The 24198-nt window shown below is 38.2% G+C and overlaps 1 protein-coding gene across 8 annotated transcripts in view; it reads left to right on the top strand.

Annotated features, from left to right (window-relative positions):
• Positions 1-24198, top strand: part of CACNA2D4 (calcium voltage-gated channel auxiliary subunit alpha2delta 4) — a 170241-nt gene that overhangs the window by 67625 nt on the left and 78418 nt on the right. For all 8 annotated transcript variants that reach the window (XR_005558608.1, XM_039358511.1, XM_039358668.1 and 5 more), the window contains 2 exons: positions 6378-6505; positions 15904-15981. Coding sequence is in view for 7 of the 8 variants with exons in the window: in XM_039358511.1 (XP_039214445.1) it covers positions 6378-6505; positions 15904-15981 (206 nt within the window). In the remaining variant the exon portion in view is untranslated. The remainder of the gene's footprint in view (positions 1-6377; positions 6506-15903; positions 15982-24198) is intronic.

The following is a 24198-nucleotide window of genomic DNA, read 5'->3' as shown; positions in this document are numbered from 1 at the left end:
ATGCCCACCCAATCTGCCATGACTACTGCAGCCACACCCATCCAGTGGCCACCGCCCACCCAGTCTGCCAAGCCCACTGTAGCTGCATCCGCCGAGTGGGCCACACCCACCTGGCACCCAGCAATACATAAGTGGGTTTTGGGTTGCAGTTTGGGCACTCGGTCTCCAAAAGGTTCGCCATCACTGATATAGTCTGTTTGGTTCCTGTCAGTAGTGTCCATGTATAAATTGTTCATCTAAATTGCTTAGATGTGGTGGAATCTGGAGTTTAGATTGGCTAGCCTTGAGTCACTGATGGGGAGGAAGTGGCTGAAAGATGATCCTCCCTAAAGCTTCACAGTGTTTATCTAGTAATTAGGTAATGAGTGCATTAGTCTGGTGAGATTCCTGTCAGTAGCGAGTAGCAATAAACATAACACTCTGATCATCTCCTTGAGTTGTTTCTGGTTCCTTATGCCTGACATTGGAGGAGATATTAACAATAAGCAAAGCACTATGTTTCTAAAAATCTATTAGCCTGCCTCCTACACTATTGTATTTAGCCAGTTTAAATATTTGTCCAACTTTTGCCATTAAAGGCACTGCATCCTTTTATAAGTTTGCACCTGGCATATCTTGCAATTCATCATAGAATTCTTCAAGAATTTCCAAGAATTCCTCTTCTTCCATACTTCCATGCTATGTTTTATTGAGCTATAGCTACATGCATACTTAGAAATGTACTTTTTGTGTATTACTGCCATTCCAGTCCTTCATATGGATACATGTCCTGATTGTATATTATGTAATAATCTGGCCCAGGGATATTGTATTATATTTTGGGGCTCTTAATTTATTTGATTTGTTTTGCTTTTAGTATCATTTTCATCTGAGATGTCTCTGTGGTTTTATGTTTTATCTGTCTTCAGGGTTAGGGTGATTTGGTACAATGTTCAAAGTCCATTGAAGTTGGGCGGCTATAACAAATTTGAATAAATAAGTAAATAAAATAAATTTAGAATGACCTTTTCCAGCCCACCTAGTTCTCTTTATTCTTAAGATGTCCAGCTTGGTAAGGTTGTTGAAAAAAAAAATTGGGGGGGGACCACCAATAACCCAGACTCAATAGACACAAAATGCTGGAAATTTGGAAAATTGATTTGTTTTTGTATCTCCCCTAGGTGGTGAGGAAGGGGAGCAAGAATTTCATTTTTAAAAAGGAATGCTTACAAATAAAAGAAAAATGAAGTTGTAAGTTATAAATACCTGCAAATATTGTAGGAATGAATCTGAAATCAAACAAATTTCTATATTAACTATTTTCTATAAGCACTTTATCCATGCTATTGTTACTCTCTTAGAGCGACCCATCTTTTTCTACAGAGCTCAATCTGTGTATCATCTGCAAAAAAAAAAAATCAACATAATTGTCAAGCCTGAATACACTGTCCTGAGACTGGGAGAAAATTCAATAGTTGTTGAGAAATTATAAGATGCCAATTTTACAAGACAGACATAATTTCTGAAAATGAAAATGGAATTAGAGATGATTCTCTAAGAAGACCATTCTGCATTGGCTTATTACATATTAATAATACTGTGATAAGAAGGGCATCATAGCTCAGTATTAGATACTGCAAACAGCAGATCCTAGATTTAATTTTGGCATTTCTCTCTTTCTTTCAAACATCCAAAAATAGGTGATAGAGAAGAATTTGCACCTTGAGAACTTCACTGAAATCATTCATAATGGTTCTGCTCTAGGCACCTCCATTTTCAAGATTTAGGTAGATTATCTAAGGGCCTTTTATATTGCCCTAAATCAATTTGATTTTGATTTGGCATGCATGCTGCATATCGGATTTAGAAAAGTCTGGTGTAATTTTAAGCCTCATAATTATTTTCTTCTTTGATTACTATAATGACTTTGAATTTCAATATAAGCTTCTCTGCAGATCTAATTAAGTCAAATATAAATCGTTTACAATTAGATTTATTTACCACAGAATATTCATAACTTTTGTTCACAGCTGAAAATTGACAGCTGGTCATATGAAATAACTGAAAATCAAGATATTTGAGAATATGAGAGGCTACTGGAAGTATCTATTTATAATTCACACATGAAAGCAAACATTAGATATTACAATCATTGTGAGATAATCCTTCATAAATGGGCTTTTTCCTAGAGTTTGCTGAATTGTTTGCATTGACATTCTCAAAATAGAGCAAAATGTTCCCTCCCTAAGTTTGGAAGTGACATGTGGGATAGGTAGGTCTTCCTTTTTTTCCTATTGTTCAAATATATTGCTGGAAAAAGGGAAAGCTTTTCTATTATCTTTTCCTCCAGTTCTTCCATTGTTACATATCTTTCACTGCTTTATGCAGCAGTCTGCCCCTAGCAAAAGATGAAGTAGGAGATCCATAATTTATCAACTCCAGTTGCCATCATTCCAATTTATAGGGTTTTATGGGGGTTTTGTGTGTCACTTTAAGGGATGCTCTTTGAGATGGGTTGGGATAATATTAGTGTGGTGGAGCTTAGTTAATATTTCTTAACCTTGCCATTTCTTTGACTCAGTGCTGTGCAAAAGGGAACTATTAAAATGCTGTCCCTTCTTACCAACTGGACATTCTCTTCTCTTCTCTTCTCTTTCCTATTCTTCACTTAATTCAATTTGATATGGCTACCACTCCAGAAGCCACCCAGCTTAAAAAATACACAGAGTAAGACAGTTAAAACAGTTCCTTCTAAAGAATGCTTTTTTTCAAAAAAAGGGGGGAAAATTATATTCTTTGATATCATTTCACCATGTTCCATAATAGTCTATCCATAGAAATGAACTCACTGGTCAACTAAGCTATCAAACTTTGAGGGAAATAATCAACATTTAAAAAAACAAATATCATTTGTTGGTATTAGTTACATGGCTTACCTAGGATTCCAGTTATTGTTAGCTAATCTAGGATCACCACTGAAGTTGATTGTCATTATACTGAACTAGTTGTGAAGAAGCTTGCTCCCAGAAGAAGGTATTCTTTTACAGGAATATCCTTGTGAATTTCTTAGTTTTGTCTGCCATAATTCATGGTGTTTCTATGTGCCTCAGCATACAGTCATGCTGGCCATATGACCACAAAAGTGTCTTTGGACAACACTGGTTCCCTCAGATAAGAACGATGAACACCTCCCCCTTGAGTCAGGCACAAGTGGAGAGGGGAAACTTTTACCTTCAACTTTAATTCATGGTGTTACATATCACCTACAAAGCCATGCGTGGTTTGGGGTTTCAATACCCGTGAGACCATCTGCCTGCTCCCTGAAAGACTTTCCTCCTCTGAAGAGCTTGCAGTTTAAAGTAGAAGGGCTCCGACATTCAGGGTCTTCTGAAGACTTATAACAATTTGTGTGTGTGGGGAGGGGTTATTATTATTATTTGGAACACTTCTGGAAATGGAATTGTGGTAGAAACACTGATGCCAGATGGATAGACTGTTGATGTCATAATTAGTTTATTTGGTCCTAATCTTATTTTATTGTTGTTTAGCAACAGCAATAGCAGAACGTCATTGGAATGAAGGGATACATGAATTCTATAAAAAAATAAATATCTTCTTTCTAGCATAAATTGGTCTCATACTTGATACTTTTGTTGTTGTTAAAAGTTATCTGTATGTCCTTAGATATTTCTACTTCATTATATGGTTGGTTGAGAGTTCTCATGCATGATGACCATGAGGGAGGGAGGGAGGGAGGGAGGGAGGAAGGAAGGAAGGAAGGAAGGAAGGAAGGAAGGAAGGAAGGAAGGAAGGAAGGAAGGAAGGAAGGAAGGAAGGAAGGAAGGAAAATATAAAGGAGCAAGTCTACTGGAACCATATTTCTTACCATCAGTTACAGAGAAAATGCTTAATCCTCCAATCCTTGTCCTTTTGTGCACCCTGACTATAGTTCGCTAGATGCTTACAGGACCTATTTCAACATGACTAGTGCACATCAAACAATCTATAATCTGTTGTACCTAATGGCCTATCAGTACAACAGCAGCTAGTGCATAAAATAATTTTTTCTATCTTGTTTTAAATCAATATATTATAATTCATTTAATTCAATATATTGTGACTCAGCAGATTTTTTTTCATAAAGGATCACTATTTCATGCATGTGTGATGCATTCACATTTGACCTGCATATTGCATATTGGAAAAATAAAGGAAATAGTGGTTATAGGTTGTGATTTGCAAAGATAAATTTGCATTACTCTCCAAGGGACTTTCAGATATGTAAAAGGCAAGTCTAAAGATCAGTTCTGTGTATTTAGCTGTATATCAACATGAGAGTATCTGATGTTCACAACTTTAATAACTCAGGCTTAAAGTATGCCCTGTATAGTCCGTATCAATCTTGGGTTTCAAAATACTTTGGACATTTTGTTCTGATTGGTTATCCTGATTGCTCTGTATGCTTTAAAATTGGGAACATAGGGTTTATATAGTCAAAGTTTGCCTTGAGAATCTAATATATCTGTCTAAACCTGTCCTGGGAGACACAGTTTATTTAAAAATGTTTATAAAATGAAGCTATAAGCTGTAAAACAACACCTGTTCATCTTTCCAGGAGTTCTGTAATGGATAATAAAATGACACACATACTTGTGTACAGTATACTGTTGGTTAAAAAAAAAAAAGGAAAGGAAAAAGACATGCACTGTGAATGAGATGTATTTCACCTCGTGAATGAGATGTATTACACCCTATGAATGAGATGTATTTCAGTCTGCTTGGGAACCAAAGTATCATGGTCAAAATAAGAGTAGGCAGCTAAGAGGAGCTAATATAATTTGCATATTTACCAAAAAGTAAAACACACTTTCTTCAGATAGGATTTATCAAGTCTAAGGCATACAGATCTGCACAGGGTTTAAGCAACAGACCAGTGATGGCAAACCTTTTAGAGACCGAGTGCCCAAACTGCAACCCAAAACCCACTTATGCATCGTCGGGTGCCAGGTGGGTGTGGCCCATTGGGTGGGCATGGCTGCGGTGGTAACAGCAGACTGGGTGGGACTAAAAAATTCAATCAATCAATTCCAAACTTGTGAGATATTTTTTTTTCGCAAGAAGTTGAAATTGATTGATTGAACCTTTTTTTTTGTACACGGTGGCAGAGGCCTAAAGCAAAAAGGTTTTATAAAACCCAGCTGAAGGCCTAGGATGAGAGTGACGGCGCACACGCCCACAGAGAAGGGTCTGAGTGCCGCCTCTGGCACCCGTACCATAGGTTCGCCACCACGGCAATAGACCATTACATATTAATCAGTATTTTTTTCTTTTAATTTCATTTCTGCAACACCATCATCATCTGTTGCCACTCCTTATGTTAGTCAAGTTGGAGTAGTTGTGTTGTACACAGAAGCACTTGGAAGGTGGGGGCGGAGGAGAGAGTTTTAAGAAGACATCCCTGAGTAAAATAAGCTTTTCACTTGTCTGCATGGAGTCTAGTCTTACTAGATGCTAAAACATTCATGGACCATATTTTCTGAACAATTGGAAGATTTTAAAAAGGGAGGGCAAGGAATGCCAACTTAAAAGAAACAGCTATATATAAAATCTATATTTCTGATCATGCATAGAATGAAAGTCCAGTATTGAAGCATTTCTCTGTTTTCTGCCTACCTGTTCTTGTCTTGCGTCATGTGCCTTCCTTCAAAAAAATCAAATCTTGGTACACACCCAACTGCTTTCCTCCAGCCATACATTTTATCCTGTCGCAACGTCTTTTGCCAGTATAAGACAGGCAGATGTTGAAGCTTTCCAAAGCAGGCCTCATTCTTGGCACATCAATGACACCCCTAGTCATCCTGGAAACATTGTCAGCTTGGTGGAGTGTGACTCTATGTTGCCTGCAAAATACTTCATTCTATAGTTGGGTGGATCTCCATTCATATTTTTGGGCTCCTGGAATTAATCAAAGTAGGTGTGTGTGATGCAGAGGAAGAATAGATGCAGAGCACTAGAGATGTACAGATGTACATTGAGTACCTGTGGTTGCTGTGGGCTTCTTCTTCTGATTTCTAATTATCCAGCTCAAGTTCTGGAAATGGCAAATCCCAGAAAGGAAGTGAATAGGCATACAATGAGAAGGAGTATAATATGCTGTCTATGCGGTGCAGTGCAAAGCAAGCAATAAAAAGATGCCAAGCAGAGACATCAAAGTACAAAAAAGGAAATATTCAGAATTTTGATAAATGGAGAAGTGAAAGAGATGGATATGCAATATGGTGTGTGTTTTGCACACAAGACACTTGATTGGATGAAAATATTTTTTTTAATGTTTTACATGCTTTGAAATTATGTGATATGGTCATGTAGCTTTTTCTTCCTTCTTTTTTCAACTCCAGGAACTTTTTAACCAGTTATGATAAGGAAAGCATTTTCACCATGGACCACTTCCCCCTTTGGTATCGCCGAGCAGCTGAACATCCTCCGGGGAGCTTCGTTTATAGCCTTTCTTTTGAAGAGGATTCAGGTACCTACAGCGAAATATTGTGCCTTAAAACAGCTGATGCTTAGCTAGTCAGAAGACAGATTTCAGTGGAAGCAAGAATATTTTCACTCCTTGCTTCACACAACCAATCAATAGTGGGGCCATTAATTTTCCATGAGTGCAGCACACAACTGATTTGTGCTGATTGTTTCATGGCCAAAAGAGTGCCACCCCTGTTCAACAAGCAGCTTTCTGCAAATTCAAGAATATGCCAATGCTTGTAGAGATATAAAGGGTTTCTGACTGGAACACTTGTGGGTTATCTCAAGTCCTCTCCTTGTCTGAAGAGGAATGACAAAGAACCAGTCTACTGGCTGACTTTTTATTCTGCTATGGTTATCAACTCTGCTTTTTTGTTAAACTATCTTCAGTCCACCATTTCTTTCCTCAAAGTCCAAGGAGTGCCCATTTTAGCACACTTGCTTAAATTGCCATGACAGTGTACGAGGGCAATTTGGAAATAAACCTTCATTTGAGTAAGTGAGAGAAATAGACGGGAATAGCGACGCCCATCCTATGGCACCGTGTGCAGTAGTTCAGTAGGCAGTGAGGAGTGAAAGAAGGTTGTGTTGCAGTTGACTCATCTGCTAGATCAGTGGTTCTCAACCTGTGGGTCGGGACCCCATTTGGGGTCGAACGACCATTTCACGGGGGTCGCCAAACCACGCAGTCCGCCATTTTTTTCCCCTTTTCCCTAGCTGTCCTACTCCCTCTTATTGGTGGCCACACCCACTTGGGGGTCACCACAACATGGGGAACTGTATTATGGGGTCACGGCATTAGACAGGTTGAGAACCACTGTGCTAGATCAATTAAAAATGAACCTAGCCATAGTAAATCCCTCCAAATGTGAAGTGCGTGCAGTAACACGATTCCTGTGTGTGAAAAAAACTTTCGGCAGCTGCGATTCATCGTGAACTGTGTAATGTTTATGGACCAAACGTGATGAGTGAAGGTATCTTACATCAATGGTGTTGCAGGTTTAAAGATGGATGAACTGACTTGCACAATGAGGCAAGAAGTGGCTGCCCATCTGTAGTCAGCGATGAACTCACACAGGAAATTGACAAAACGTTCCGGGAAGTCCATCGGTTCACAATATCTGCATTTTCTTTACACTTTCCCCAAATTTCTCGAACTCTTTGGATGAGGTAGTGACAGAAAATTTGGAATACCTCAAGTTCGATGCTTGTTGGGTACCAAAACTCCTTTCTGAGGAGCACAAAACACACTGAATGGGTTCACAATGCTGTTACAGGGTGGCTTCATTCCCAGGTGGGAGATTTTTTTGCGGAAGGAATCTCAAATCTTGTAAAACGTTATGACAAGTGCCCCAATTTGAATGGCGACTATGTCAAAAAGTAATGTAATGTTGTAGGTTTCTAATTTGTATAATAAAAGTTCTGTATCCGTGAGTGTCTGTCATTGATAATCAAACGGAGGTTTATTTCCGAATTGCCCTCGTAGTACTGCATGTTTGCTTACAATGAAAAATGATCTACACAGAATGACTTTGTAAGGCAGCCAAGATTGGTCCAGTGCAAAAATACTGTAAAGATGATTTGTGTCACATGCCTTCATTAATCACAGAGGCTCAAGCACAGCTCCCTAATCCCAGGAAAACCTCTCAAATCAGAAACCCATCCCAATATTAGTCAACATTTAAAAACCTAGCATCTATACTCAGGGGAGTCCACATGTTCTGCTGCTCAGGGATTGCATAGACAAACCGCTATCAGATGGCTCAAGTGCACTGTTGGGGGTGGAATGGTAACAAGAAGTTGCATCAAGATTTAGGGCTATCAAATTAGTTTCTAGAGAACTACGGTGGTAGTACAGGGGTCCTCAATCTTGACAACTTTAAGACTTGTGGGCTTCAACTCCCAGAATTCCTCAGCCAGCTTTGCTGGCTGAGGAATTCTGGGAGTTGAAGCCCACAAGTCTTAAAGTTGCTGAAGTTGGAGATCTCTGCCATAGTAAGCAAAAAAGAGGTAGTCTTCTGTGTCTCTTTTCTGCCATCTAATAGCTGTCCTAATCATTGTGAAGTGAAACTAGATGCCATGCCCTCCACAGCCTGCTTCTGTTTTCTGTTCTTCCTCCACCTTCATGACACCCTAGGGAAATAATTTGGTTCTTCTATGACTGCCTGCCATCCTTGCAGACCATTAACAGATTTGGGTTTTTTAAGATTGAAGGCAAGGGGATCCCATGCTTGCAGACCCAAGGCAGTGAATGCTTGTGTGTGACTGTACCCAACTGGTGTTTCAGAAATGCATTGAGGGAGGGATGGAGAAGGGGAAGGCCATTCCAGATTTTGTAAAGAGGAACAGCTCACACCAGTCTAGCAATCTGTTGAGCTGTGTTTCCCTCAAGATTGCATATGGAAATAAACTTCCCCTTCTCCAATCTAGAGCTGATAGTCAGTGTACATCATGGGTATCAAACTCGATAGCGCCATGTGACCTAATGTGATATATCACCAGTGGTGGGATTCAGCCAGTTCGCACCACTTTGGCACAAGCGGTAGCTAATTTTTTGTTGCCTTGGCTCAAAATGGACTTCCGGAAGTGGCATCCACACAGAGAAACAGTTGTTCACGTATTTGAATCCCACCACTGTGCATCACAGTTTTTTGCCTTTGCTGAACCAGGGTGGGTGAGGCCTGTGCATAACGTATCCAGCCTGTTGGCTGCCAGTTTGACACCCTTGGTGTACATTATGCAGGATATGCATTAAAAGATAGATCAGTTGGGTAACTTTGAGAATTTTAGATTTTAGACTCTGGAATCTTAGAAAGCCTCCAGCTCATAACAGGTTATGTTTCTAGAGACACTGGATATGGACATTGTTGATAAATAAGAAACTAAACAGAACGAGGGCAAAGTTTACAAAATCTGGTAAATATATGATGGCTAAAAATGAATCTAAAGGTTTTTTTCTGCTTTCTTTTTCTGCACTCAAGCACCATGATGGTGGTGTACAATGCACTAACTGTGAATCTTTTTTTGGCATTGTGGTGGGAAGAAGGGTGGGTGGAGAAGACAACAACAAGGAAGGCAAGATTGGGGAGCAAAGAAAGTGAACTGGAAAATTAAAGCGCATGCAAGATTGAATGAAAATACCTGAACTTTCTCTTGCTCTCTAGTTTCCTTTCATTTAACTTCAATAGCTATCACTTTATTACTATTTGAACTAATCAGACCAATACAGCTGGATTCTAGGACTCCTGAGATTGAAAGCTGAAAAACCTTAGGCCTTGAATCAAGGTTTAGTAATGCAAAGATGATTAGGGGACTGGAGGCTAAAGCATGTAAGGAACGGCTGCTGGAATTGGGTATGTCTAGTTTAATGAAGAGAAGGACAAGGGGGGACATGATAGCAGTGTTCCAATATCTCAGGGGCTGCCACAAAGAAGAGGGAGTCAAGCTATTCTCCAAAGCACCTAAAGGCAAGAGAAGAAGCAACGAATGGAAACTAATCAAGGATAGAAGCAACCTAGAATAAGGAGAAACTTCCTGACAGTTAGAATAATTAACCAGTGGAACAACCTGCCTCCAGAAGCGGTGAATGCTCCAACACTGGAAGTTTTTAAGAAGAGACTGGACAGCCATTTGTCCGAAATGGTATAAGGTTTCCTGCCTGAGCAGGGTGTTGGATTAGATGATGTCCAAGGTCCCTTCCAACTTTACTACTACTACTACTACTACACTACTACTACTACTACTACTACTACTACTACTACTACTACTATTATTATTATTATTATTATGTACCTCTTCAAGATGGCTGCACAAAGCCATACTACTTTGCAAAGTTGCAGCAAACAGAAGTGACAAAACAAGATTTATGATCTTGTTTCAGACCTGATCTGACACATTCTGCTAGCTTAGAATGTTTCCTCTTGAGTTTTATGCTGGCCAGTTAATTCTGTTAAGTTATATTCCCTTAATATTCTCATTTGGCTGGTATCTTGAAAATTAAAAATTACCAGTTCCATCAATTATTGTGGCTCTATTCCTTGGGAATAAGAGGAAACACTTTTCATGTCTCCCCATCTCCCTATTGTCCATAATATGGCAGTTTGTGATTGTCCATAAATTACATAACCTTTTGGCTACTTATTTTCAACACCCACCCACCTCCTTTAGCACTGAGTGCTAACGATATAAACATCTCTAAAATTAATCTGCCAGCATTCTAATGTATTATTTTGGACAGGCATTTCAGGAAGAAACATTGCTTAGTAATAGCAGGATGCTGATGGGAAATGCCCTCATTTGACCTCACCCCATAGATTATTGTCCACCGCTTTTCTTTCTGTCTTCCTTGTTTCTGTCTACTGGTTTAGCTTCTTTTTTCCTTTGCGATCTTGTCAATTTCATTTTGCTCAAATTCTAATAATAATTTTATTTAATTATTTGTATTTATATTTATATCAAATTTAGAAATCTCCCATCTCCATTACAGAGTTGACTCTGGGCAGTGTACGAGTAAAATATGAAAACATAAAAACCGAATTGTGCCATTGCTGTAACAGGAAAGATACATAGGATCTTGGATCTCACCAAGGGTCTACCTTGACTCTCACAGAACATACTATAATATCAGCTAGGATCCAGAGGGATGCACTACAAGAAGTCATAGCATGGGACTTGGGTGGTGCTCGTCACACTGTCAGCTAGATATTTAGACTGGATTGGCATTTTTGTCTACTCACTAAGAATCATTAACACTCTAAAAGTCAACAGGGAGACAACCTGAATGACTGAGAATCTTCATAGACAATTGGTTTCCCCATTGACTTTGTTTGTGGGAAGCTGGCAGAGTGCATGAATGTCGCAACAGCCACAACTTTGCAAATAAAATTGTCTGAACATCATATAAATTTCAATTCCACATGAATCCTGGATTTTCTATGCATTCCTTAAGTCAGTGGATTGTAGGCCCCTTGATTAAAAATGTTGTGGTATAATGCAACCTGAAGGTACAAACAGAAAGATAAACATAATGAGAGCTTTAGTAGTATATAGATGAATGCTGTCCCAAAGGAAAGTTCTTGAAATAAGGGCCAATGCAATGTATAAAGACTAATACACTTAGGCCTCTCACAAATCTATTTCCAAGGCTTTAAAAAAAAAAAAAGGCAAAAGAGCTGAAGCTAAAACTGAATGAAGCTACAAAATTATGTTCAGGACATATTGGGCATTAAAGATCAAGCCAAGAATGTGACAAGTGACAAGTGTTGGAACTGTGAAGGAAGAGAAAGAAAATCCCTTCTGTTGCATGGAACATTAAGTAAGCAATATACTGGAAAGAAAGTCAGGAATAAAAGTCAAGAAAAAATATAATCAGAAATGCTGATCTTTCAGACTTCTAAATAACAAATGGTGAACTGAAGATGGCTCCACTAAAAGTAGAAGTGATATCCATTGTGGAATGAAGACCTGGCAATGAGTAGACCAGCTCTTTGTAATTCCCCTCTGGACAAAGAGAGAACTTGAGATCACCCACAAGCACTCCATACATTTGTTCCTCACAAGGAAACACAAGATAGCTGTCTCTGGCAAGGTTAGAGCTCTGAGAAACAAGCGAACAGCTATCTACTTCAAACCATAGTTAGCACTTTTTCAAAAGATATTGGCTTTATATGTTTCCTTTTTAATTACTTTTGGAAATTGCTTGTTAATTGCCTTTCAGCCATTGCAAACCTTTGGATCAGCAAGCTTAACAGCACTGCATGAGTTTTCTTTAATCCTTGACAAAAGAAGTTTTAAATAAAAATTTAAGGACTTTTAAAAAATTATTTTGGAATAAACAGGAAAAGAATGATTAAAAGTTTCATTTTAGGATGTTAGAAATGGACTAAAGGTCCAGATGGATTTGAAATAATACTTTGGAATTAATTATGCGAATCCTTCCTATAGGAAAATGCCTTTATTTAGAATTCTTTAAAAAAAAACCCAATATGATGAGACTTGGTTGGACACTGGAGGGAACTAAACATAATTAAAAGAGAAGAATGCTTAAATTTGACTTACAAATGCAAAATACAGAAAAATATTTTAACAGTGGATATATTAAAGGATATTTTTGAACAATGGACCCAGAAGTTAATTTTAAGAATGTGGTTCTGTAGATAGACTGTGTTTAAAAGATGTTATGGAGTAGGAACAGGTTTTACTGGACAATCAGAAAGTGGATTTTAAAATGGCAGGCTACAAAAATATCATGGAAAAAGATGCTACACTAGACATATAAATGAAACCGGATGATACCTTAGTAATTAAAAGAGATAAACAAATAATAAATCAAAAGAGTAACTTAAATAATTTTCTTACATTGGATTTATAAAAGAGACTTCTTTAGAAAAGAGACTTAGTAAAGGTTTGAAAAATTGTGTGAGACAAAAAGAGAAAAGAAATCAAGTTCTAGGACATTATTTGAAGGATTAATGATCAAGATTGCTAAAAGGAAGGAATATAAAACAGATCTTTTTGATCATGTTTAAAATAGATATGTTATTATCTTTATCTACCTCCAGTGGACTTTTGCTGCTAAGGATCAAATGGCAGATGAGAAGAAGAGAACATTTGTTATATTTTAAGAAAAGGTGATAAGTTGCTAAAATTGTTGATAATTTTTGTGATGAAAAGTTATTTCTTTATCATTTTCTTTTTCTTTACTATATTCCTATTTTTAATTTTTATTTTTTCTACTCTTTTTTTTATTCGTTTATTTTTTTTAGTTTGCATTAGTTTTTAGATTTTTAATTGTCATTTAAAAAAAACTACAATAAAAAAAAATACCAATATTCAGAATATCCCCAGCATGGAACAGTTGCACAACACAAGGAAATATAAACAAGCTAGCCTCCACTGGATTTGAAACCTATGCTGTCCCAGACAGCTGATGAAGAGGTGGACCTATTTTTCAACTATGCTACTTCAGACTATAAGTGGGTTGTAATGTGACTCAATGTGCCTTTGTACAATAACTACAAAAGCTTGCACAAAGGAAGCTAGAAATGATGGAGAATTTTCTCTAATTACGTAGAAGACATTTTATTATATGTTTAGTCACTGCGTGCTCATCTGTCATGAAAAATGAACTACTGGAGTTACAGTAGGGAATATCTATCCTTTAATGAATTGTTAAACTAAAGATGTTGAGACTCTGGAAAGAGTGCAGAAAACAGCAACAAAGATGATTAGAGGGCTGGAGGCTAAATCATATGAAGAACAGTTGCAGGAATTGGGTATGTCTAGTGTAGTGAAAAGAAGGACTGGAATGACATAATAGCAGTGTTCCAATATTTGAAGGGCTGCCACAAAGAAATGGGAGTCAACCTATTTTCCAAAGCACCAGAAGGCAAGACAAGAAACAATGGATGGAAACTAATCAAGTAGAGAAGCAACCTAGAATTAAGGAGAAATTTCCTAACAATGAGAACAATTAACCAGTGAAGCAGCTTGCTTTCAGAAGTTGAAGGCACTCCATCGCTGGAGGCTTTTAAGAAGAGACTGGACAGCCAGTCTCTTGTTTGAGCAGGAGGTTGGACTAGAAGACCTCAAAGATCCCTTCCAACTCTGTTATTCTGTTATTCTGATGAACCACTACTTGGTAGACAAAAGTATCTCTTTAAGATGACACAAGTGGCTGATATGATACCTGTCCTAGTGCAAACCTATTTAAAATCTCAAACTATAATTTCATAATTTTTTAAGTTAACCAACAATTATTTGACTCCTCCTTGGAGAACTGAAGCATAATCCCTCCTCTCCCAAAGCTGGTTAATTCCATCCATACTTTTGGGAAATCAAATGCATTGCAAACTCTGAGCAAGTCTCGTTGTTTTTTTATAAACTGAATTTTGGTGGTGGAAGAAATGTTGAAATGGGATATGCAGAGTTCGAAGTCCAGAGTGTCTGGAATCCAACCTTTGATGACAATACAAGAATATCCTGACTATTGCTTAGCTCCATGTGTAAAATCACATAGTTTCTTACACTTCTTTATCAAAAGGAATGGATGGCTGAAAAGCACATGACGATTCATGCCACTTTACCTTCACTGAAAAAAACAAGCTAGGATACATGCATTTTGAGAATTTTAGTACCTCTATAGTTAGCAATGCTAACCAGAGGTTTGAATGCATATGCAGATAGAGAAATACAGCTCAGAAGAATGTTGCATGAACATTCTCTAATTGTCCATGGACAATTCCTAAACACCTCTCTTCTAAAACCTTTAGTTCTTTTGACCAGGAAATAGTGTTATTATTACTAGTTCACACCCACAGTAATTTCCTATTAAAAATATTTAGAGTTCTAGACTAAAAAAATCTGAAGCTGTACTTTAGCTGGCAAATTATACATCCATGTGGAAAAACAGTTGTTTGTTAAGCAGATTTTCTCTTTTTCAATGTTATGTCCCTAAAATAAGTCCATCCCCAAATTCAGACATCTGTATTTTTCTTACAAAACACTGATGTTAGCGCTGCTTTATGAATAAGCAAGTAGGACTCTTTAGTTCGATTTGGGAAATTCAGACATACTTCTAGCTTTTAACATTAGAGACTTCTATTATATTACTGTAAGTCAGGATGATCAAGGCATCTTTTGTGGTGATCAGTAACCCAAAGTGACTTTTTACCTTTTTTTTTAAATCTCATACTGGCAGTAGAACAAACCATTTGATTCAGGCATATCCATGTTTCCCTATCAAAAACATTCAGAGACATAGCCATCAAACAGAAGAGGTTTCCTGATGCAGGTAGTCCTCAATTTACAACCAGAATTGAGCCCAAAATTTCTGTTGCTAAGCGAGACAGTTATTACATGAGTTTTGCTCCATTTACAAACTTTCTTGCCACAGTTGTTAAGTGAATCACAGCAGTGGTTAAGTTAGTAATGTGGTTGTTAAGTGAATCTGGCCTTTGTGAGTCTGACTTTGCTCATCAGACTCTGGGACACTGCAACTGTCATAAATACATGCCAGTTGCCAAGCATTCAAATTTTGATTATGTAATCATGGGGATGCTACAACTGCAAGTGTGAAACATTGTCATAAATCACTTTGTTTGGTCTTTAAATGAAAAGTTATAAGTCAAGGACTACTTGTATATTCTTCCTCCCCCCCCCACCCCAATGATCAGGATTCTTCCCTTTTACCCCATACATTCTTTCCCACACAATACAATCTGATTAATTCTCTCCTATATTCTGAGGAGTTAATGTGGGGATCCTACATCTGCTGCTCTTTAGGCCTGTTCGATTCTTTATACTTGATTTGTGAACAGAATTAACAGGCTGTCAGTTCTGAAAATCTTCCCTTGAGATACAGGATCAGCTTTTGAATTTGCTACTTTTATGTCTTAACAGAGGGAAGTTTGCCTGAGGCAGTGACAGTAAGCACATCTGTGACTGTGACTATTGGTGGGAAGACAGGAATTGCTGCAGGTAGGACTTCTTTCAATGCACTTGAAGTTGGGGATAACATTGGGGAGAGCCTCTACTTGTTTTTGTTTGTTTGTCTGAATGTGAATAGTGTCTTCTGGAAATTGGCAGGTCCATCACTTCAATGGGCAAAACATGGGATTATTATATCAGGCAACCACTAGATGGCAGCAAAGAGAGATAGAAAATGCTTTCCTGCCATCTAGTGGTCAACTGCAGCATGTTGTGGAAGTCCTAACAAAAATTTCCAACATTTATAGGACAAATCCTTGCTGGTAATACTAGGCCTAAGATTTATGTCTTGTGTATCATTGCAATATCCTTTTTGTGCTCAGCAAATATCACTTCTGTGCTTTGCAACTTTTTCATAACTTCATAAAAATAAACACACAGAAAGCAAAAGCACTTCACTTAACTTTCATCCAAGAGCAGAGTTTCCCAGGGGCTCAAATGACAATATGGAATAGCCCACATAGAAATGCTGGGATGCTGCTCTGCATAATAACTGCATCGATGTTTATTTTTGCAGTAGCTATTTCCATTCACCCATGTAAAAACTGAAACTTAACAAACGTTTATTGTATTTTTTGTATACCCCCTTTGATATTTATGAATCAGTGAACTGGCATGAATATTGTTGAAAGAGATAATGTATGTGTTTTGAGAGCCTCATTCATGCCCTTTAAAATGGTTTTATTATAGTTTTATTTTATTGGGGGAAAGGTAGCTGATAATTAGGACTTCCTAATAAAACCAAGCCATACCACAGCTCAGAAGATAGCAACAATAGAAAAGCAGATGATGTGGAAGGACTGAAGGAAGAGGATTAAAAAGAGATTAAATGGAAAAACCATGAAACTTCAGAAGTATCACCCTCTCTCTCCTCCCAAAAATACCCCTAGAAGATACATGCTCAGTCATGGGGAAGGTGATATCAATTTATAGCATCCAAACAGAAACATTCATATCAAGCTTGCTACCCATGCAGCCTTAGATGAATTTCTTTGTAAAATCTAAAGCAGCTAGATGAGAGAAGAAAGAAGGCAAGGAGTGAGGACAAGTCTTTGTAGAATCTTGCCTCTTTGCTATGAGTTGGAATAGGCAAAACATGAATGATCTCCATTATCTAGAACCTGGGCAAGTCGGAATAGGCAAGAATTGATTGCTATTCTGAGTAGATTTCATTCATTCATTCATTCATCTCAAATTGTATGGCTACTCAACTTGCCACAGTGATTCTGAGTAGCTGGCAACTTATCAAACAATTAAAACAAACAAATATAGGCCACAATATATTCAATCTCAGATCTATCACACACACACACACACACACACACACACACAGAGAGAGAGAGAGAGAGAGAGAGAGAGAGAGAGAGAGAGAGAGAGAGAGAGATTAGGTCCCTTCCTTAAATTTGGTTTCCAGCAGTACCAAGAAGTGTGCCTTCTCAAAGCTTTCCCTAACCCAGGGGTCTTCAAACCTGGCCCTTTTATGACTTGTGGACTTCAATTTCCCAGCCAGAAAGCAGGGATTCTGGGAGCTGAAGCCCACACTTTTTAAATTTGCCAGGTTTGAAAAACATGGATACAACAAGACTGGAGCCCATCAAGGTAATATGTGGATATGTGGGAAAGGGCTGTCCTGGGATGCCATGAGTTTTTATTTTCTTGAGTTCTTATTCTATTTTGTCTGGGAATTGTTGCTGTTCTGTTCTGCTTGGGAAGTTTTGCTGTTTTTACTGTTTTGCAAGTCACCCAGGTTTATGATTGCAATATAAACTTACTGTCTTTTAAAATAAATAAAGAATACCTAAATGTCTGCTAATGGCAACATCCACAGCAACAAAAACCACAATATCTCATGGACACAAACTAATCTGCCAATCTCACAACCAGGAGTACATCCAAGTCTTTTAGTTTTCTCTGTTGATATTCTGGATTCCTCTCAATAATGTAATTCCTATAATGTAAATTTGAGTATTTATTATTTGAGTTAATTATAGTATTTTTTGAGTAAATTATAGCATTTTCCAGCTGAAATCACCTTGGAAGAGTACTGTCTTTATAATAGCCTACATTTTCAAGTGAATTTAGAAAGTCCATTCAATACTGTAATCTTCCTAACAGCTTTTGATTCCCCAAGTGAACATTAACTGAAACATAATTATTACTTATTACTTAATTAAAACTTTATCTCCAGACGTGTGTCTGTGTGAGAGAGAGGGAGGGGGGTATCACTCTGCTCCAGATAACGTGACTGAATGTTCTATCATGTGAATCATTAAACTGAGCTTCTGTATTGGTAAATAGGTTGAACTGACATTGCAGCTGCTGAGAGTTTTAAGGTCCCAGTGAAACCACTAGAATCTGTATCTCCTTGACATGGGTATATGAAGCATATATGATGTCATTTGAGTACTGTGGTTTGCAAAAGAATCTTTGCTTGCTAATTTCAAGCATGGACAGACCAGTGTGTTTACATGTTCATGCATGTTTACATGTCTACAAGCATACATGGATGTATACTTGTTTTAAAGTATGCTACAGGTTCCTCCTGGAATCCTGCTGTAATCTGGATCCAAACCTCTCCTCCCAGCACAAAGGATTTCTAGAGTTCAAGACACTGTTTTGCTGATCCCACATCACCAAGGGATCTTGATTTGCTTGCTTAGTAAATTAAAAACAACCGTAGAATGAATGACTGCATAAATAAAGCCTCCTTAAATGAAATCTAGCCACTGTCCCAAGCTGTCCTGGTCATTGCTGTTTTAGGTCAAATGGATTTCAAAATTTGGTGGGACAAGCCTTACTGAAGTGTTTCCATTTTGTAATTTCTTTTCAAAAAATAATTACTGTGAATTGCTGTGGGGGTTTTGCAGTGAGAAGCTGTGGGATTTCCACAGATGGGGGTAAGAGCAGAGAAATTCCTGCTCCTGGCTGTAACAGCTTGTAGCAACTATTCCTTGCTTTGACTTCTGTGTTGGTCTATAGGGAGCCATTAACAGTGACATAGCAGCATGGGGTGAAACCGTTAGCTGTCAGTTGCTGTGTGATGATACAGCTGAATTTCAGGAGGGCACAGATGTCATACAGGCTTAGCCTTGGACCACTCCTGCATTGGGTGAGGATGGGGGATGAGGAGTTCTTTGGAAATAGGTTAACTGTTGGGAATGAGTCTTATCAGTGCGAAGAAAATGAATCAGAAATAATTAGAAATCTTGCTTGCAGCCTTTCTTCCTACTATCAAACAATATTCTGCTTATTCGTTTTTATATATTTTGTATGACATTTTGACCAGAAAGGAGACTCATCTACAGAAGGTTATTTAGCACCCAGAGATTTTTGACCTATCTCTTCGCTCCCAAATTATTTGTTATCGTTTTAATTCTAAGCAGAATCAGAGTAGAGAAGGAGGTTGCCATGGCAACTGTTTCCTTAAGCCTTTGGTCTGACTCATTTCAGACAATTACTCTCATGCTCCAGGATGCATAGATGCGATAGAGGAGAAATGTGTGCTGGGCTTTATTTCCTTTTCTTCTTATCCCAGGTATTAACTTCCAAATAGTCATGGAAACATTCCTCCAACGTCATAGTTTTGGGGCTGCTGGTACATTGAGACTATGTCTGGTCATGAGTAATACTCATATGAAACTGTGTAATATGTCCTGATTATATACAAAGTCTGCTTCCTATGTTTCCATGATATATATACACAAATGTAAAAATGTGTAAAGATTCTGCAAACAGTAAAAGATTTTCTAAGTTCCTAATTTAGCCTGACATGATTGAATGTGTAAAAATAACGTCAGGGGTGTAAAGAAATTTATACATAAATATAAGAACATAAGAAAAAAGCAGTGGGGTGTAGTGTTAAATTGTTAGATTAGGACTGGCAAAACGTATGTTCAAATTCACCTCAGACACAGAAACTCTCCAGGTGACTATTGTCTGGTCATTAATACTCAGTCCAGTTTCTCTCACAGACACGTTTTGGTGGGGGTAAGATAAACATGGATCCTCATGGAAGATGCCTTGGTTTGATTAAAGGATGGGATATACATCTAATGTTAAAGACACTGAGCTTGTCAGTTGGAAAGCTGACAGCCCAAGTTCGAAACCCAAGTGCCGCACAATGGGGTGAGCTCCCATTCCTGCCACAGGAAAAGCATGCAAATGCAAGTAGCTTAATAAGTACCACTTTGGTGGGAAGGTAACAGCGTTCTGTGTGCCTTTTGCGTACAGCCATGCTGGCCACATGGCCACAGAAAATGTCCTTGGACAATGTTGGCTTCCTTAGCTAAGAAACAGAGATAAGCACTGCACCCTAGAGTCGGACATCGAATGCTTTACCTTTTATACATCCAATAAAGTAAAATCATGCCTTTTGGATCAGACAAGGGATCCACCTGATGACTAGATTCAAGTCTATGAACTAATGTTTGCATAGTGGTTAAGCAGATTTCTGTGGAGCATTTGCCACCAAGACATTAGCCAGTCTTCCCCAAACTAGCAACTTTCAGTTGTAATGAGTCTATCCTAAATGACTGGGTATTCTGGGAATTGTAATCCCAACTCATCGGTAGACCAAGTCTTGCTGAAGTCACTCCCTTTTCCTCTTCAGGAACTAATGTTAGGTGATACATTTTCTCAGAATGCTGAATAACTATTGAGATATCTGACACAATTTTCTTATATTTTACCATAATTTCCAAATATTGTGGTTCCAGACATCATTTGAGAGACATTATTTCTCACCTGTGGTCATCTTAGTCATGATCACTGGGAGATGTAGTTCAGCAACATCTAGAAAGCTACAGATTCCTTATTTTTGATCTCCAATAGTGGCTGACTTCATATATTGTGGCAATAAATTCTGTACTGGTGGGGAAAACATGTTATTGAAATTGAACCTAAGAAGTCATTCTATTATGACTAAATGATTGAATTGTAATATGAGTTTAAAGAAGATTTTGTTGAGGCAAGTAGAAGAATTATTGGAGACTGTCATAGTTTAGAATTTGAGCATCAGAAAGCAGCCCCTATTTTTCATACCAGCCCATGTTCGTCATAGCAAAGCCTGTTGTAATAGGTGAAATATATTATTTCTCCTCTAGCAAATGTCATTGGAGAGAACACTTGCTTGCTGGGAAGTGCTATGCCTGGACACAGATTAGAAAATAATGTGTGGTTTGAAGAAAACAGACACAGTATTCTGAAATATTTTAAATGTTGCATATTTTTACACATGTATTTGAATGTAAAGTGACTTGGCAACAATGATGTGTGGAAGGGGAGACAGTTCAAAGCATGTTGCTGCTTGAGGCAAGGGCAGCTGTCTCATCTACATAAAAATGTATAATGCCAAATATTCACCAAATTACAATGGCATTTAAAGTAGATAAACCTGACAAGCATTTTCTTACCCAACAGTGCAAATAGAGAAAAGGTAGATCAAATGATTAGCTACCCTTCTAGGGCAACAATTATCTTCTAATCAAAACTTTTGCAAGCAGAGATCTTAGAAATTTATTTGGAGCGTGACCCCCTTCTCACCAAATAAGAACAGAAGTAACTCCAAGTAGCAAGTAAGATTGCAAAAAGAGCAAAGAGCTCCAATTTTGGACATTCTGCGGGAAGATGCTAAACTAGCTGTTCTACCTGCTTGCTTCCTTGATGGTGGCAAATGATTGAGTAGTAGAGCATTGACTGTTTTCACCTGATGTCTGCTGAGACTGAATTTGAGAGTCGAGTAAAATGCTGCTCAGCCAGGTTTCCCTGATATAATTCTTCCTGGGTTGCTTGGAATTTATCAAGCTTGTCAATATGCTCAGGGAGCCTTTTCTTGGTCCCTAATCAACTCTACCTGTGTTTTCTTCATATGCTTTATAAGCAGGGGTCCTCAACCTTGGCAACTTTAACAAGTCTTAAAGTTGCTAAGGTTGAGGACCCCTGCTTTATAGCCTTGCTTTACAAAATTAAAGGCTGTCTCAACTAACCCTGCACCCAATTTAGATTCTGCCTAAAAAGCTCTATGGCAGCGGTGTCCAACCTTGGCAATTTCAGGCCTTGTGGACTTCAGCTCCCAGAATTCCTTGGCTGCTGATTGGAGAATTCTGAGAGTTGAAGACCACAAGTCTTAAAGTTGCCAAGGTTGGACACCCCTGCTCTATAGGTTATCTCTCATCTCCATCTGTGGAATGGAGTGGTGCTCTCCTTTTGGAAATGCAGTGAGGTGGGGGGGGGGGTTGGAATCCTTTGCAATAGTTGAAAAATGAGAGATGAGCAGATCAGAGAGAAGAATATCTGAAAGCAGCTGTTTGTAGAAAAGCAAGGGAGGCATTTAATAATAAAAGAAAGAGGGGAGGAGAGACAGACAAATACATGTGCCAAAAGTGAGAAATATGAAATGTGGATTATCCCCATATTATGTGGCCCCCTCGGAGCAGAGAAACAAAGTCAATCTTATTTTTGGTTTATTTTACAGATGCTTTTTTAGCCCTCTTCAGAGAAGAGGTCAGTGCTATTGAAGGTTAATTCAGAAATAGAGAAATGGGTGCCCAGAATAAAATAACTCTCTTGGCACTTGAGAACTATGGATCTATTCATGGTATCTCAAACTGCCTTCATTTTCTTTGCAGCAACTGACGTTGCTGAGACTTATTCAGTGTGTCATTGATCACCATCCTAATTTTTTTTTCACATGTTCCAGGGCTGTAATTATAATTAAATGAGAATACATGAACAACCCTAATATTTAAGTCATTACTTTAAAGTATTCATACTTTGTCTGGAGGTAGAGAAAAACATATAGTGGTTGGGTATACAGAAAGCAAACCTTAAGAAAAGGCTGAAGGAACTTCCATATATTTAGCCTGGAAAAAAAATTTAAGGAGGATCGGACATCACTCCTTAAATACTGGAAGGTTGTCACACAAAGAGGGCAAAATCCTGAATGCAGCATGAAAAATAGAGGTCTAACTTGGTCAGTATGTGTCTTTCCCAAAGGAAGAAGACACCAGTGGGCTGAGCTTGGGCAAAGCTGCAGTGACAGATGTTCTAGATGAAGCACCTGAAAGAGCAGCTGTGCTTTCATTTTGGCTGAAAGGGTCCTCTCTCCAGAGAGCTATGCAGATATATGAATGAGCAATTGGTTAGCTTTTCTGTCAAAGAAATGTTTTGTCCTCTTGGAGCAAATATACAGAATGTGATGGAAAGGCTCCCCAGACTACATCCACTGATAATTATTCCTTTCTACTGATCCACGTGGAAATAAATAATTTGGTCAGGCACAGTCTTGAAGGCACTGCAAGGGGTTTGAGATACTGGGTAGAAGATGGGAACACAGGTCATATTTTGTTCCTTTATTTCTATCAAAAGATTTGTCCCAGAAAGAGAAAAGAATACTGGAAGAAAACAACTGGCTACCAGTTATGATGCTAACAGGAATAGCTTGAATTTTTCTCTAATGGTGTTTCCAAGATGAAGCAAAAGATGAGCTAACCTTCGTGAGAACTGGGTAGACTGTATTTGGAAAGCACCTTGCAAATGTAATCCAAAGGGCTTTGAACTGTATTATATGAAGGATGGAGAAAACAAAACAAAATAGAAAACAATGTAATGCTAAGAGCTGATCTGGGACTAGGAGGAGTGTGCAGAATGTGACGGTACCCAGTAATGAACATATAAATACAAGTTGAAGTAAATCAAGCCATGTGTCTCTGGGGTCCCAGTGTTTCTGTACAATGTATAAAGTGTGCGTGGGGGGAGGGAACAGCAAAAAATAGAAGTCTTAATGCAGGAAGGCAAATATAATTTATCCATCAATACTGAAATCTGGTGGCATAAGACTCACGAGCGAACTGCTAGGATTGAAAGTGCATAATATATTTAACGGAATAAGTTAGACAAGAGGGGAGGAGGAATGACATTATATATGAAGAAAGTGTACATGTATTGCGATCCAAGAATTTGAGTATAAGGAAATAATGGAACAGCTGACTACAGTACATTGTTTACTTCTCCAGGATCATTTACATGCAAGAATCTTGAAAGTGTTTGAAGATATCATTTTAGAGTCCCCTCAGTGAGGAATCATGAAGGACAAGCATAGTGCCAGTGGATTGGAAAAGGGCAAATGGATAGGGTACAGTGGGGTAGAGTAGAGTCAGGTAGGGTGTGGTAGGGTAGGGTATGGTAGGGTAGGGTAATAATTGAATAGAA

This window comes from Crotalus tigris, unplaced genomic scaffold, assembly GCF_016545835.1.
Source record: "Crotalus tigris isolate CLP2741 ecotype Arizona unplaced genomic scaffold, ASM1654583v1 scf7180000017541.2806704, whole genome shotgun sequence".
Classification (NCBI taxonomy): domain Eukaryota; kingdom Metazoa; phylum Chordata; class Lepidosauria; order Squamata; family Viperidae; genus Crotalus; species Crotalus tigris.
This window is presented reverse-complemented; position numbering and strand designations above follow the sequence as displayed.